The following is a 16916-nucleotide window of genomic DNA, read 5'->3' on the forward strand; positions in this document are numbered from 1 at the left end:
TAGGCAGCAGATAACATCCCTGGGGGGGGGAATCTGGAGGTCCCCTTGGTCGGAGGGCTCTGTGGGCCCTGACAAAGATGATGGGCGTCTCGGTTGGCCTCTGCAGGAGGGAGTTAAATATCTCAGTCAGGGTGTCGCGTATTGGGGCAGTTTGGTCTAGATCTTCTGGTAGGCCCCTGATTCTTATGTTTTGCCGCCTCCCTCTGTTATCCAGGTCTTCAACATGGAGGGCCATTTGGCGGATTTGGGCCGCTTGCTTCTGTATGATGTCCGCGGCTGTGTTTTGCGCCGACACCACTTGGTCACATTCTGCCTCCAGTTTGTTTAGCTTGTGATGGATTCCCTGTATGTCCTCTCTTAGGGCCTGAAGTTCTCCCTTTAAGGAGTTATGCAGTGCCGTGTTGGCCTCTTTTAAGTCGGCTTTAGTGGGTAAGCTGCTAATAAGTGCTACCCAGTCCGGCTGTATCTGGGCCTGGGGTGGGTTAAGTCCGGGCTGTACCTGTTGTTGGTGCTCGCCATGCGGTGAGGACGGGCGTGGTAGGCCCGAGGCTTCTGCGCCGTTGGAGGCCTGTGCGGTGTGGTCGACCGGGGCTGTAAGGTATTGGCGCATACCTGCCGGTTGAGAGTTCCTCGGGGTGCCGGTGGTTGAGGCAGCCTGCTGTTGCTTGGTATTTTTTCCCATTTTTCCTTCGATTAGTGCGTGTTTAGCGGGTTTTAGCTGTGAGCCTGAAGGGAGCCCTCGTTTCACGCCGCCATCTCGTCCGGCGTCCAGGCCACGCCCCCTCGGCTGTTCAGTTTTTGATCTGTTTAGTGATTTGCTTATAAACTGAATTAATTAATACATGATTTTTCACGAATTGTCCATGTTGGACACAAGACATCAGCAGAGAGTTCATAAAACCATTCCTTTTTCTCTGCTACGTGGGTAGATGGGTAATCTGTAAATTACATGATCCCTGGCTGCTGAAATCGTGTGATCTCTGCAATGTTTACTGTGCGTTTGGAAATTGGGGTGCAATTCCAAGATGGCTACCTACAGGCTTAGACATTGACAGACCCTCATGCATTAATTCAGCTAAATTTATTGCTTGTGTAGATCAAAATTATTTAGCAAGGAAGGTATATATATGTGTGTGTGTGTGTGTGTGTGTGTGTGTGTGTGTGTATTTTGTATTTTTTTTTATATATAATTATTTATTTATTTTTTCATCTACACAAGCAATACTTTAGCTGAAATTATTGTATGAGGGTCTGTCAGTGTCTGAGCATGGAGATGGGGATATATAATCATTGCTAAACACAATTACACCCACACCAGTCAAGCCATAAGACTTCTCAGCAATCTCACTTTTTAACAGTGCTCTCACTACTGCAAGGGATTCTGGGTAGGCGTATGCAAACGAGCTCAACAAAGAACCACATGTTACTTCAGGTGGAAGGGGTTTTCATCCACACTTTTTTCCCCCCACCACAACTCTGTTGGGGTGTGTGTGTATATCTATATTTAGCATTATTGTTTTGAAATTGATTCATGGAAAGACCTTTTTAGGTGACAATGACAAATCTGACTGGCTTATGTCCTAGAGAAAAGTTTGCATGTCTCTGTCCTAAACCTGTACATCGGACACCATGCAACCAGAAAATGGGTGCATGTTGTTAGACTTATGACTAACCTCCAGTAAACTCTATTTTTTTTCCAACCTGGTCTCCCAGGTTGCCCCAGATGTCTACAGCGAGAACATAATGTGCTAAAACAGAGCTCTGGCCTCACGTGACCCTCCTTTGGGAAGATGCATTAGCCATGCTCCATTTGTTTCACATTGTTTCTGTCTGTACTGTAGTGTTCACGCAGCTCATACAAAGATGGATTAGTCCCTCGGTGGCGGTTCATATAGCTCTGTGGACGAAGTTTGTTTGCTGTCCGCAGAACATTCCTTTCCCGCCAGTATATTATTAATGGGCCAGGAAAGGGTTAAATGCTGTGCAGTCATGCATGATTAATAGGTCAGTGCTCAGAGCATTCCCAGATGATGTCCTGCTTGCGAACAGCCATATGCTTTTCTCCAGGAGAGTAATGATATGTCTCTAAGGTAGGGTAATGTCCAAAGTGGCCAGCTGGCACACAGGAGCCAGTGACCCATTCCGTAAGGGCCACTGGAGGTCCTCCAGCTGACTATCACAAGAGATATGTTTAAGCTGTCAATCACTGTTCTGTTTTATTACAGGTATATAGCCACTATACAGGGCCTGACCAATATCTGGCCACTATACAGGGCCTGACAAATATCTGGCCACTATACAGGGCCTGACCAATATCTGGCCACTATACAGGGTCCGACAGAGGTTAGTGGCCTGACCAATATCTGGCCAGTATACAGGGCCTGACAGAGGTTAGTGGCCTGACCAATATCTGGCCAGTATACAGGGCCTGACAGAGGTTAGTGGCCTCACCAATATCTGGCCACTATACAAATTGTCACAACTAGTTAGCCATTATACGAGACCTGCCAGAGACGGGTAGTTTGCTGATACTCTTCGCTATATTCCTTTATTTCTATTTTCCTTTATTAGTTAACCCTTTTTGTTCTATTATAACCATTATATATGTGACCAGTGTATTTTAGGTTTTAGAAATAGAATTCAAAAAATTCTCCATCTTGGCTACATTTCTAGAACAACTATTTACCTAAAAAATGACTTTCTTTCCGTCTCTTCCTCTTATAATCCGTAACATCCCACCATGAAAGCTACATCCTTCTATAGTTTGTCCAGTATATTTTACTTAAGGGTTTCCTGTGTGTATTCTAATCATATAAAGATGTCTGTACTAAGGTTATACCAAGAACCCCCAGATTAAAGCGGTAAACAAGCATGCCCGTTAATATTTGTGCTTTTATGTGAACCTGTGTGCTTTGTGCCAGGCTTAATTCACGGTACCGGGCATGTCCATAGCTAACACTGTCTACTCATGTCTGCTACCGGCCGAATCCACACAATTCATAAGAAAGTGACTGCTCCCACACACTGTACAAACAGCCCATTGCTAATGGACTTGGTGTCTCCTCTAAATGCCTACATTCCTTTGCTTGCCTCCTACAAGGAAAGGAATTCACACGGAGACGTATTCACTAACATAAGGAATTGTGGTGAATTAACAAGGAAACTGCAAGTGTTAAGCCAAAGTAGCTGAGCTTGAAAAGTAATTGAATTGAAGAATTTCTCCAGCACAACTATTGTGGTCTAACATTTGCAGCCCCTTTAACAGTCCACCACCACTGTTGCCAGTTTTGTTAATAAACTCCACTGTATGCTGAGGACAGGGGTACTTAAAGGAACACTCCAGACATATAAAGCACTTTAACTTGCTGAATTTGTGTGTATAGAGGATGTTCACTTTTTTTTTATTATTTAATTTATTTATTTTTACAGAAAAGTTGAAATTGGCACTTTTATAAATGAACCTTGTTACATCCTCTGGCTGTCAATGAGACCACAGATAATGTTACTTCCTGGTTGTTTAGCTCACTGAAGCTAAACTCAATAGACTGCAATTGCCCAGAGGACCTGCCTTGAAAAGGCTTTTCATTGAGCTGCATTGGGAAGTCCTGTGATTGGACAGCCAGAAAGTCTGGGCGGGGTTAGAAGGGAGGGCTTGCGAAGACTGCAGACAGGAGAACTACAGTTTTTGCAAGCTGTTTTTATATATACCCCAAAGAAGAAAAATCATAATAAAATGCATCATTGGAGATAGATCTACTAAATAGTGATTTATACTGTTTATTTAGGATTTGGGCAGTGGAAAGTCCCAGTAATTTTTTATTGTCCAGGACCTATGTTACCGGTATGTATTTTACAATTGAAACATTAGCTCAGTGGTTTGTTATGTCATTGTAATGTACTAAAACAAAATACATTCTGCACTAATTTCATTACTCTTCCCAATTTAAAATGGGTATTCCTTGCACTCAGGAAGGTGATTCTGCAGAGAACCATTTATTGAGGAGCTCTAACAAAGCTGACCTGTCTGTGTTCTCTGGTGATTAGACTCTTATTGCCAAATAAAAAAAAAGATTTTTACTGATGGAAAGTGGCAGCTGTGAAGTTTAGAGATGGTAGAGTACTAGACTCTGAATTTGACCCATTTTGACCGATCTTTTTTTTAAATGTTTAGCACTCTACACCTGTCGTAGTTAATGCCTGTGCAACACCATAAACCTATGTGGGGAAAACACATCCAATGTAGAGGCCTACCTCCACTCACCCCAATGACTGCCGTACAAGGCAGGACACACAGACCTTTCTTTTAGTGAGTCCAAGATCTGACAGCCCGGTGAGAAGTCAATGAGAGGGCACTGCTCCTATGACCAAGCCTCCACTAGTTATAGAGGATTTACATCCTTGGAACTTGTAACTCTTTCTGTCCATAATTAACCCCTTAAGGACACATGACATGTGTGACATGTCAGGATTCCCTTTTTTTCCAGAAGTTTGGTCCTTAATGGAGTTAATACAATATTATGGTAAAAACACATTGTTTTATGGGTGGCCACAATAAATTGCAATGAAAAAGAAACTCAGAGGAGTATACTCATCCCCTGTATACTTTACGAATACACATCTATAGGAAATACTGATACATTTCCTTTATATATATATATATATATATAACGGATCATTATGTACTGAATATGGCCTCGTGGGAAGGCTTAGGTTTATTTGTATTGTTTATTATTATACAAATGTTTTGTGTGATTTGCAGTACCACATTTGTCCACTAGAGGTCCCTCTGTTATTATACAGTCTATCCATTGCTAGGTACTTTATGTAGAGCCCCTTTTTATTTAGTGCTACTGGATTATATTTTTGAGATATTCAGACTGTGCTGAAATAGTGTTTGCTTGCAAGGAGTACTTCTTAAAATTCAGGTTTGGAATGCCTGCAGCAAGCCAGAACATGCTTATCTAAAGTCATGTATGTGATTTCATTTATCGTGGAATTCATACACTTAACCTGTCCTAATCCCATAAATCCTGCCCAGTTATATCCAATCATGCAAACTGGTTTGAAATATAGAACAATATAGTTGTAATTGGCATGTAGGTCTAACTAGCCTTTCATGTCTCCTTTCTTCCACAGAAAAAGCCACAGAAGGCTCGCTTCCAAGCGAAGACTGGACTCTTAACATGGAGATCTGTGACATCATCAACGAGACAGAAGAAGGGTGGGTAAAATTATGACAAAAATATATATAATCATACTTGCATGTTTCTGAACTACAACTGCCATGATTCTCTGGCCATCTATTGCATTCAAAGACCCTGGGACTTGTAGGCCATCTGGGGCCAAAGTTTCAGATCCCTCCTACAATGCTTCAATACGGACACTGTCTAAATGAAGGTAACAGATTGCTATTGGGTACCTGCGTCATTGCAGATTGTTCATTTGTCTGTAGGCCGGCAGACCCGCCTGGAAAATGTTCTCCACAAACTTCTGCCTTGACCAAACAACCCATCTATAACCTGTAAGGTCTATCGATGCTCACAGACCGGTTTATAGCTTTCACACTCTGCTTGTTTTCCAGCATGGCTAGTTAGGGCTAGAACGTGCAATCCCTGGGGATTTTACACCATTCTAAACTTGACAAATAAATCCCAGCAGTAAATGTTGCCACTGCAGCACAGGCTTTCACACCAACACTGAGAGGGCCAGAGCCAGTTACTTCAGACTGTTATATGCACACTGTCTGGTAATGGTGAGTCTATGGCTAAGTGTGTTTTCCTACTGTGTCTGTGTGCGCTTATAACTTCAACAATTATTTTGTAATTAAAGGAACCCATGGTTTTAAATAAATGTACTGTATTTATAATGGGGTGAGTGTATTTAGATTACTAGCCTGTGCCCCTCTTTCCTGTAAAATAGAGCTTACTTGCCTTTAATCCAGTGACGAGAGGTTCTGCTCCATCCCCAGAAGAATATTCTGATCTCCACCAATCCAGTACTTCTTTTAGCGAAGCATTGAGACGCAGGGCACTCATATGGGAATGGCTACTTCTCATAGAGAAATAATAAATCCAATACTTCTTCATGAGAAGCCTCACGTACACTGAGAGAGCGTTCATAGCATGTGAAGAAGACAGACAGATGGGACGGTGCAACCTAGGAAAGGTATAAAAGTGCTGATTTTTTTTCTTGCACTATAGTAGCCTATAATGTGATGGTTATCGAGATGTCCCTTTAATCTGTACACTTTAATAGCCCTCTTGTTAAAACATGGTATATGGGAAATTGTATTGTCTACAAAGTGCCATACAGTAATTTTGAGAGGATCATTTGCTTTTAGATTATGAAGTTTCAGTGGACACTGTAGGTACTGTATAGCTTCTTCCTTCCATTCAGAATTAAACTGGTATTAATGCTAATTGAGAGACCACAGCAGTCTATCACCTCTATGCTACAAGGGTCAATGAGGAAGCATTTGCCTGAGCAGAAATGGGCAGCTGTGATTTGCTATAAGTGTCAGCTGACTGCTTTCAGCCTATTACGGCTCCCGCTGCTGGTGTGAATTGTGTATGGTTAGAAGGAAGTGTGTGAGCGGTCTGATCCGTACCTCCAGTGGGGACAGGCTGTTGGTGTCCAGGGACATTGCTCAGTGTTTAACTGTTTGTTTGATATTGGTTTAACTCTGAATGGAGTGCCAGAGGACTCTAGACTCTATAACCAATACAATCGGATAAAATTGTTATAGTGGCTACAGTGTATCTTTACCCTCTTTTTGAATTGGGAGGAGTGTTTTGGTCCGGTCTGTGCATCCTGAAATTATTAACGAATGTAATGTTTGGCTTGTTAAGTTAGATTGCCATCACTGATTCTTTTGATGAATTGATTCCCATCCTGTTCTACCAATTTCTATTTTGGAATGTGGAATGTAAGCTATTGGTGCGTTCTTAATCTAGATACTGCTCCCAGGGATGATCTGCTTAAAAAAAATAAAAATAAAAAGTTTTATCATTATTTTTTTTTTATTTTTTTTACATTTTTGTTTAAGTGAAGTATTGTGAAAAACAGAGTTGTATGGCTCCTATTATATAAACAGCCCATTGCTTGGCCTGTAGACTGGCAAAGCATCATGGGAGTTTTAGTACCGCTGGAAGGCTACCTGCACCCTCCGTGCATGGTCTCCTCCTAAATGGGCCCTCCAGGTGTTTGCTTATTCACTAATCTCCAAATACAAAAGTAAAATTACTTGGCCGATCTTGGAGCCTGAAGTTGGTGTCGATCCTCCATAAAGATACAAGTTGTGGATCCAAAGTTGCTCTCCAGAGGGAGCCAGTTGAACTTGATTTGCAACCATCTCTCTCCCTCTTCACTCACATAGTGATCTTTTGGTTTCAAAACCTTCACTGATATAATGATCTACTGGTTTCTGAAATTCTATATCTCTCTCTATTATATATATATTTTTTTATGGTTTAGTTTTATCTTGTGTGTATTATAAGACCATTTTCTTTTTTTTCTTTTTTTAAATTGTGAATCCCCATTTGTTTGGAACCTGCTTTCTGATTCTGTGTTGAACACCTGTATGTCATTCTAGACTGACTTAAAGGAGCATTATAGTGCCAGGAAAACAAACTTGTCTGTCTGTTTTTACATGATTTGTTTGCCATGCTTCTGTATAATAGAGTTGCAGACCAAACAAATTCTAGAAATATCGAAAGCTTAATTGCTTCAAATTTGTCTGCAGGCATTCTAATGAAATTGGGTTGTTTACTAAGAAATTTAAGTTTTTTTTTTTGTTTTTTTTTAATATAAGTGAGTGCGTCATTGATAACCATTTTATATACCACTCAATCTCTGCTTTCATTCATTGCCCCCTGGTGGGATCTGTCCCTGCATTTAATGGATTTTTATTTTAATTTATATTGCCTTTGCAGACTAACTTAAACTTGACCTTTCAGTACAGCCATCCGTTTTTTTTTCATTTGGTCCTGTTCGCAGCAGTTTTATGCATCCTTCACCTGTTTTTGTTTTGGATGTGGTATAGGTATTTCTGTTTTGGTTTTTGCATTGCCTGGTATTACCCTATATAGTTTCTTACTATATTTTATATTACATAAACAACTGAAATTGAATATTCTTTCTTTTTTTCTTTTGCACTCTCGCTCTCTTTCGCTCGCTCGCTCTCTTTCGCTCGCTCGCTTTTTTTTTTTTTCTCCCATCTGAGGAGTGGCCAGTAAAGTTATCACTAGGCTGTAATGTAAACACTGCATTTTGTTTACAGCAAAAAGCCTGAAGGTAATGATTCTACTCACCAGAGTGACTATAGTGTCCCTTTAAGACGATGGACCTCCTTACACCATAACCTTATAGCTGCAGTTATAATACACTGTGTGCGGGGAGACAGGGGACCTCCTTACACCATAACCTTATAGCTGCAGATATAATACACTGTGTACGGGGAGACTGGGGACCTCCTTACACCATAACCTTATAGCTGCAGTTATAATACACTGTGTACGGGGAGACAGGGGACCTCCTTACACCATAACCTTATAGCTGCAGTTATAATACACTGTGTGCGGGGAGACGGGACCTCCTTACACCATAACCTTATAGCTGCAGTTATAATACACTGTGTGCGGGGAGACAGAGGACCTCCTTACACCATAACCTTATAGTTGCAGATATAATACACTGTGTGCGGGGAGACGGGACCTCCTTACACCGTAACCTTATAGCTGCAGTTATAATACACTGTGTACGGGGAGACTGGGGACCTCCTTACACCATAACCTTATAGCTGCAGATATAATACACTGTGTGTGGGGAGACTGGGGACCTCCTTACACCGTAACCTTATAGCTGCAGTTATAATACACGGTGTGCGGGGAGACAGGGGACCTCCTTACACCATAACCTTATAGCTGCAGTTATAATACACTGTGTGCGGGGAGACTGGGGACCTCCTTACACCGTAACCTTATAGTTGCAGTTATAATACACTGTGTACGGGGAGACTGGGGACCTCCTTACACCATAACCTTATAGCTGCAGATATAATACACTGTGTACGGGGAGACTGGGGACCTCCTTACACCATAACCTTATAGCTGCAGTTATAATACACTTTGTACGGGGAGACTGGGGACCTCCTTACACCGTAACCTTATAGCTGCAGATATAATACACTGTGTACGGGGAGACTGGGGACCTCCTTACACCATAACCTTATAGCTGCAGATATAATACACTGTGTACGGGGAGACTGGGGACCTCCTTACACCGTAACCTTATAGCTGCAGATATAATACACTGTGTACGGGGAGACTGGGGACCTCCTTACACCATAACCTTATAGCTACAGATATAATACACTGTGTGCGGGGAGACTGGGGACCTCCTTACACCGTAACCTTATAGTTGCAGTTATAATACACTGTGTGTAGGGAAATGAAGACAGGATAGCTGCTTCTACCAGTTAATCCATAACCTCTGCAGTGAGTGCTTGGAGTGTCTCTTTAAATTTTAATATTTATTTTAACTTTTTTTTTTTTTTAGGGTTCTCAACATAAATCGCATATATTGTTATTGAAGAACCTTTTTTTATTTTCTTTCAGTCCAAAAGATGCCCTCAGAGCACTGAAAAAAAGGCTAAATGGAAATCGGAATTACAGAGAAGTGATGCTTGCCCTCACTGTAAGTTTTGGTAATCGTCATTTGCGAGCAATATGAAACAAATCCGCGCGGTTTTGTAATGTGTTTACTGACTGCTGTCTGTTCTAATCATCATCCTATGGGATGAAACTGCTCCTGGGGGATAAACTATTTACTTATTCCAGTGAGAATAAAGGGTGTATACAGTGTAAACAATGCAAGCGAGTGTGGTAGCTAGAGTGCTACAGACCACCTGAGTGGGAAACCCCTCACACCACTCTACATAACATAAATAAATACATACAAAAGGTGGTAATTCACACTTCCGGTTATATCTGTAAAAAATACATATAACACACACAATAGTGTAATACAGTAGGTGTAGCTGGACAATGCCGAATTCTCAAAATGAGGTACTCACAAACGTGGAGCCAATGACGTGTGGCTCTCACTGATATCGCCTTGGGACGTTTTTTGGAAGGATGTCATTTTCAACTCAGTCAAGAGCCTGATTTATTTCGCTATTGTTCCTACGTAATTGAGTATACCAACCCATCGTGGAATTGTGTGGAAGTCAAGTGGGAGCAGTGAGCCAGGCAGGAGAGGGACATCCTTCCAAAAAACGTCCCAAGGCGATATCAGTGAGAGCCACACGTCATTGGCTCCACGTTTGTGAGTACCTCATTTTGAGAATTCGGCATTGTCCAGCTACACCTACTGTATTACACTATTGTGTGTGTTATATGTATTTTTTACAGATATAACCGGAAGTGTGAATTACCACCTTTTGTATGTATTTATTTACTTATTCCATAAACCTCTGCTGGACAGGCGTTTATGGGATTAAATCTGTCCCCCCTAGATCAGAATGAAGCGTTCCTAATTTTAACGTTTTGTCCTGGGACGGAGGAGTCTGCTGTAGCTGCTGGCAGTTATGCAATGCAATAAAAGACGCTGGTCATTTTTACCCCTTAGTTTCCCTTTAAGAATTTTGTATGTTGTATAATAAATGGATATTATAGAGAATTATATTTGCTGCTATTATTAATTTAGAGGGATGTGGAATCTAGATCGCCTGATGCCTGGAACATGCAGTTCCAGGTACCGGGTGAGCAGTTTTTCTATTCTTTTAGCCCTGATATGAAAAGTATTGGTACGGTGGAAGGTCTGTTCTTTTTGACGGCTGGGTCTGCTGTAGACTGTCAGGCAGGGGGAGGTACGAGGAGTGGCAGCCGTTCCTCACGATGCACAGAGCTTACGGCCACCGATGTACAGCATGACCTCCTATTCCGGCTGCTGTAACTCCGTGCACGGAGTAATGAAAAGTCATGCTGCAGGATTAAGGTTACTGGTAACGTGAAACTGGTGCTCTATAGTATGGGGGTCTGATGTAGTTTGTGTGTAAATGGTTTTGTCTGTGTGTGAGTATGGAGTGGGTATGTGCCTCAGTGTGTGGTTCAGTGATTGTGTTGTGTGTCAAAGAAAGTGTGTGTGCTAGGGAGGACACTTTCATTTAACATATTCAACAATTTATACTTAAAAATTTTTGATATTGTGAATTTATACGTATACACATGTATATTAATATTTACGTGTGTGTGTGTGTGTGTATATCATAAGCGTCGCTTATATATGCATAAAACACTGAAATTGTAGACCTTTTTATTTATTTATTTTTACATTTCACTTCCATGAGTTCAGTACTTTTTTATATGTATCGTTAATCACACCTACCTTTTTTTATTATTTTTACGAAGGTTTTAGAGACCTGCGTTAAAAACTGTGGTCACCGCTTCCACGTCCTGGTGACCCATCGTGATTTCATAGATGGGGTAATGGTGAAGATCATCTCCCCAAAAAACAACCCTCCAACCATCGTACAGGACAAAGTGCTGGCGCTGATCCAGGTGAGCTAAACCTGCTCGGGGATTATTCTAAAGGTCATTCCTGGCACAATGTTTCAGATGTGGTGCAATCACTATAGAAACTAATGGAATGTTCCTGCTAATTGCTCTGCCTATACACTTTTTTACCCAAAATACCCCTTCTCTTTAATGGAATATGTATCTATCTTTCCATAAATATACAACATTTAAACAGGGGCGTTTGTGTTATGAGTTCCCAGGTTTTAATGGGATTGTAAATCTGAACTACAAGTGGTGCTTTAGCTACCTTATATTGGTGCTACAGAGAAGGCAGTGTTGGTGCCAACATGTGCGTTAACTTGCCCTTTGCATAGTTAGGCCTAATCCAATACCTCTGTTATGTAGCTCACGTCTTCCATTCAGGATATTTATCAGAAATTCTGAGTGAATTTAAAATTAATAGAATAGACCATAACAGATGAATGAGAACTCTCCAATCCAGCTATACTTCCAGTTTGGATGTTTTGGCCCTAAATTTGAAATCCAGTTTTAGTTTCTGACAAATGTCACTTTAGAGAATAATCCTGAAAATGTGATATTTACGGAGGTCTAAAGCTTCTTTAATGAAATATGCATGGAAGTCTGCTGTTTGTGGTAATGTGTAGTTTGTTTTTTAATTCTTAATAGATTTATTTTGAAAATGTAATTGAACAGCTTCACCAGGGAAAATCTGCAAATTCGATTACCCTGCAGTGCTTTACCTGGCAAATGTGTGCATATGGCACTGCTGGAGAGAATGCAGTGCAGGCGTGTGCATATGGCACTGCTGGAGAGACTGCAGTGCAGGCGTGTGCATATGGCACTGCTGGAGAGACTGCAGTGCAGGCGTGTGCATATGGCACTGCTGGAGAGACTGCAGTGCAGGCGTGTGCAAATGGCACTGCTGGAGAGAATGCAGTGCAGGCGTGTGCATATGGCACTGCTGGAGAGACTGCAGTGCAGGCGTGTGCATATGGCACTGCTGGAGAGACTGCAGTGCAGGCGTGTGCATATGGCACTGCTGGAGAGAATGCAGTGCAGGCGTGTGCATATGGCACTGCTGGAGAGACTGCAGTGCAGGCGTGTGCAAATGGCACTGCTGGAGAGAATGCAGTGCAGGCGTGTGCATATGGCACTGCTGGAGAGACTGCAGTGCAGGCGTGTGCATATGGCACTGCTGGAGAGACTGCAGTGCAGGCGTGTGCATATGGCACTGCTGGAGAGACTGCAGTGCAGGCGTGTGCATATGGCACTGCTGGAGAGAATGCAGTGCAGGCGTGTGCATATGGCACTGCTGGAGAGACTGCAGTGCAGGCGTGTGCATATGGCACTGCTGGAGAGACTGCAGTGCAGGCGTGTGCATATGGCACTGCTGGAGAGACTGCAGTGCAGGCGTGTGCATATGGCACTGCTGGAGAGACTGCAGTGCAGGCGTGTGCATATGGCACTGCTGGAGAGACTGCAGTGCAGGCGTGTGCATATGGCACTGCTGGAGAGAATGCAGTGCAGGCGTGTGCATATGGCACTGCTGGAGAGACTGCAGTGCAGGCGTGTGCATATGGCACTGCTGGAGAGACTGCAGTGCAGGCGTGTGCATATGGCACTGCTGGAGAGACTGCAGTGCAGGCGTGTGCATATGGCACTGCTGGAGAGACTGCAGTGCAGGCGTGTGCATATGGCACTGCTGGAGAGAATGCAGTGCAGGCGTGTGCATATGGCACTGCTGGAGAGAATGCAGTGCAGGCGTGTGCATATGGCACTGCTGGAGAGAATGCAGTGCAGGCGTGTGCAAATGGCACTGCTGGAGAGAATGCAGTGCAGGCGTGTGCATATGGCACTGCTGGAGAGACTGCAGTGCAGGCGTGTGCAAATGGCACTGCTGGAGAGACTGCAGTGCAGGCGTGTGCAAATGGCACTGCTGGAGAGACTGCAGTGCAGGCGTGTGCAAATGGCACTGCTGGAGAGACTGCAGTGCAGGCGTGTGCAAATGGCACTGCTGGAGAGACTGCAGTGCAGGCGTGTGCAAATGGCACTGCTGGAGAGACTGCAGTGCAGGCGTGTGCAAATGGCACTGCTGGAGAGACTGCAGTGCAGGCGTGTGCAAATGGCACTGCTGGAGAGACTGCAGTGCAGGCGTGTGCAAATGGCACTGCTGGAGAGACTGCAGTGCAGGCGTGTGCATATGGCACTGCTGGAGAGACTGCAGTGCAGGCGTGTGCATATGGCACTGCTGGAGAGACTGCAGTGCAGGCGTGTGCATATGGCACTGCTGGAGAGACTGCAGTGCAGGCGTGTGCATATGGCACTGCTGGAGAGACTGCAGTGCAGGCGTGTGCATATGGCACTGCTGGAGAGAATGCAGTGCAGGCGTGTGCATATGGCACTGCTGGAGAGAATGCAGTGCAGGCGTGTGCATATGGCACTGCTGGAGAGAATGCAGTGCAGGCGTGTGCATATGGCACTGCTGGAGAGAATGCAGTGCAGGCGTGTGCAAATGGCACTGCTGGAGAGAATGCAGTGCAGGCGTGTGCATATGGCACTGCTGGAGAGAATGCAGTGCAGGCGTGTGCAAATGGCACTGCTGGAGAGACTGCAGTGCAGGCGTGTGCATATGGCACTGCTGGAGAGACTGCAGTGCAGGCGTGTGCATATGGCACTGCTGGAGAGAATGCAGTGCAGGCGTGTGCATATGGCACTGCTGGAGAGAATGCAGTGCAGGCGTGTGCATATGGCACTGCTGGAGAGAATGCAGTGCAGGCGTGTGCATATGGCACTGCTGGAGAGAATGCAGTGCAGGCGTGTGCAAATGGCACTGCTGGAGAGACTGCAGTGCAGGCGTGTGCATATGGCACTGCTGGAGAGACTGCAGTGCAGGCGTGTGCATATGGCACTGCTGGAGAGACTGCAGTGCAGGCGTGTGCATATGGCACTGCTGGAGAGACTGCAGTGCAGGCGTGTGCATATGGCACTGCTGGAGAGACTGCAGTGCAGGCGTGTGCATATGGCACTGCTGGAGAGAATGCAGTGCAGGCGTGTGCATATGGCACTGCTGGAGAGACTGCAGTGCAGGCGTGTGCATATGGCACTGCTGGAGAGACTGCAGTGCAGGCGTGTGCATATGGCACTGCTGGAGAGACTGCAGTGCAGGCGTGTGCATATGGCACTGCTGGAGAGACTGCAGTGCAGGCGTGTGCATATGGCACTGCTGGAGAGAATGCAGTGCAGGCGTGTGCATATGGCACTGCTGGAGAGACTGCAGTGCAGGCGTGTGCATATGGCACTGCTGGAGAGACTGCAGTGCAGGCGTGTGCATATGGCACTGCTGGAGAGACTGCAGTGCAGGCGTGTGCATATGGCACTGCTGGAGAGACTGCAGTGCAGGCGTGTGCATATGGCACTGCTGGAGAGAATGCAGTGCAGGCGTGTGCATATGGCACTGCTGGAGAGACTGCAGTGCAGGCGTGTGCATATGGCACTGCTGGAGAGACTGCAGTGCAGGCGTGTGCATATGGCACTGCTGGAGAGAATGCAGTGCAGGCGTGTGCATATGGCACTGCTGGAGAGACTGCAGTGCAGGCGTGTGCATATGGCACTGCTGGAGAGACTGCAGTGCAGGCGTGTGCATATGGCACTGCTGGAGAGAATGCAGTGCAGGCGTGTGCATATGGCACTGCTGGAGAGAATGCAGTGCAGGCGTGTGCAAATGGCACTGCTGGAGAGACTGCAGTGCAGGCGTGTGCATATGGCACTGCTGGAGAGACTGCAGTGCAGGCGTGTGCATATGGCACTGCTGGAGAGACTGCAGTGCAGGCGTGTGCATATGGCACTGCTGGAGAGACTGCAGTGCAGGCGTGTGCATATGGCACTGCTGGAGAGACTGCAGTGCAGGCGTGTGCATATGGCACTGCTGGAGAGACTGCAGTGCAGGCGTGTGCATATGGCACTGCTGGAGAGACTGCAGTGCAGGCGTGTGCATATGGCACTGCTGGAGAGAATGCAGTGCAGGCGTGTGCATATGGCACTGCTGGAGAGAATGCAGTGCAGGCGTGTGCATATGGCACTGCTGGAGAGACTGCAGTGCAGGCGTGTGCATATGGCACTGCTGGAGAGACTGCAGTGCAGGCGTGTGCATATGGCACTGCTGGAGAGACTGCAGTGCAGGCGTGTGCATATGGCACTGCTGGAGAGACTGCAGTGCAGGCGTGTGCATATGGCACTGCTGGAGAGACTGCAGTGCAGGCGTGTGCAAATGGCACTGCTGGAGAGACTGCAGTGCAGGCGTGTGCAAATGGCACTGCTGGAGAGACTGCAGTGCAGGCGTGTGCAAATGGCACTGCTGGAGAGACTGCAGTGCAGGCGTGTGCAAATGGCACTGCTGGAGAGACTGCAGTGCAGGCGTGTGCAAATGGCACTGCTGGAGAGACTGCAGTGCAGGCGTGTGCAAATGGCACTGCTGGAGAGACTGCAGTGCAGGCGTGTGCAAATGGCACTGCTGGAGAGACTGCAGTGCAGGCGTGTGCAAATGGCACTGCTGGAGAGACTGCAGTGCAGGCGTGTGCAAATGGCACTGCTGGAGAGACTGCAGTGCAGGCGTGTGCATATGGCACTGCTGGAGAGACTGCAGTGCAGGCGTGTGCATATGGCACTGCTGGAGAGACTGCAGTGCAGGCGTGTGCATATGGCACTGCTGGAGAGACTGCAGTGCAGGCGTGTGCATATGGCACTGCTGGAGAGACTGCAGTGCAGGCGTGTGCATATGGCACTGCTGGAGAGACTGCAGTGCAGGCGTGTGCAAATGGCACTGCTGGAGAGACTGCAGTGCAGGCGTGTGCAAATGGCACTGCTGGAGAGACTGCAGTGCAGGCGTGTGCAAATGGCACTGCTGGAGAGACTGCAGTGCAGGCGTGTGCAAATGGCACTGCTGGAGAGACTGCAGTGCAGGCGTGTGCATATGGCACTGCTGGAGAGACTGCAGTGCAGGCGTGTGCATATGGCACTGCTGGAGAGACTGCAGTGCAGGCGTGTGCAAATGGCACTGCTGGAGAGACTGCAGTGCAGGCGTGTGCAAATGGCACTGCTGGAGAGACTGCAGTGCAGGCGTGTGCAAATGGCACTGCTGGAGAGACTGCAGTGCAGGCGTGTGCATATGGCACTGCTGGAGAGACTGCAGTGCAGGCGTGTGCATATGGCACTGCTGGAGAGACTGCAGTGCAGGCGTGTGCATATGGCACTGCTGGAGAGACTGCAGTGCAGGCGTGTGCATATGGCACTGCTGGAGAGACTGCAGTGCAGGCGTGTGCATATGGCACTGCTGGAGAGACTGCAGTGCAGGCGTGTGCATATGGCACTGCTGGAGAGACT

At 45.8% G+C, this 16916-nt stretch overlaps 1 protein-coding gene across 3 annotated transcripts in view; it reads left to right on the forward strand.

Annotated features, from left to right (window-relative positions):
• TOM1L2 (target of myb1 like 2 membrane trafficking protein) overlaps positions 1-16916 on the forward strand; it is a 69067-nt gene that overhangs the window by 18942 nt on the left and 33209 nt on the right. For all 3 annotated transcript variants that reach the window (XM_063430659.1, XM_063430660.1, XM_063430662.1), the window contains exons 2-4: positions 5137-5221; positions 9615-9693; positions 11409-11558. In XM_063430659.1, the coding sequence (XP_063286729.1) occupies positions 5137-5221; positions 9615-9693; positions 11409-11558 (314 nt within the window). The remainder of the gene's footprint in view (positions 1-5136; positions 5222-9614; positions 9694-11408; positions 11559-16916) is intronic.

This window comes from Pelobates fuscus, chromosome 8 (genome assembly GCF_036172605.1).
Source record: "Pelobates fuscus isolate aPelFus1 chromosome 8, aPelFus1.pri, whole genome shotgun sequence".
NCBI lineage: Eukaryota > Metazoa > Chordata > Amphibia > Anura > Pelobatidae > Pelobates > Pelobates fuscus.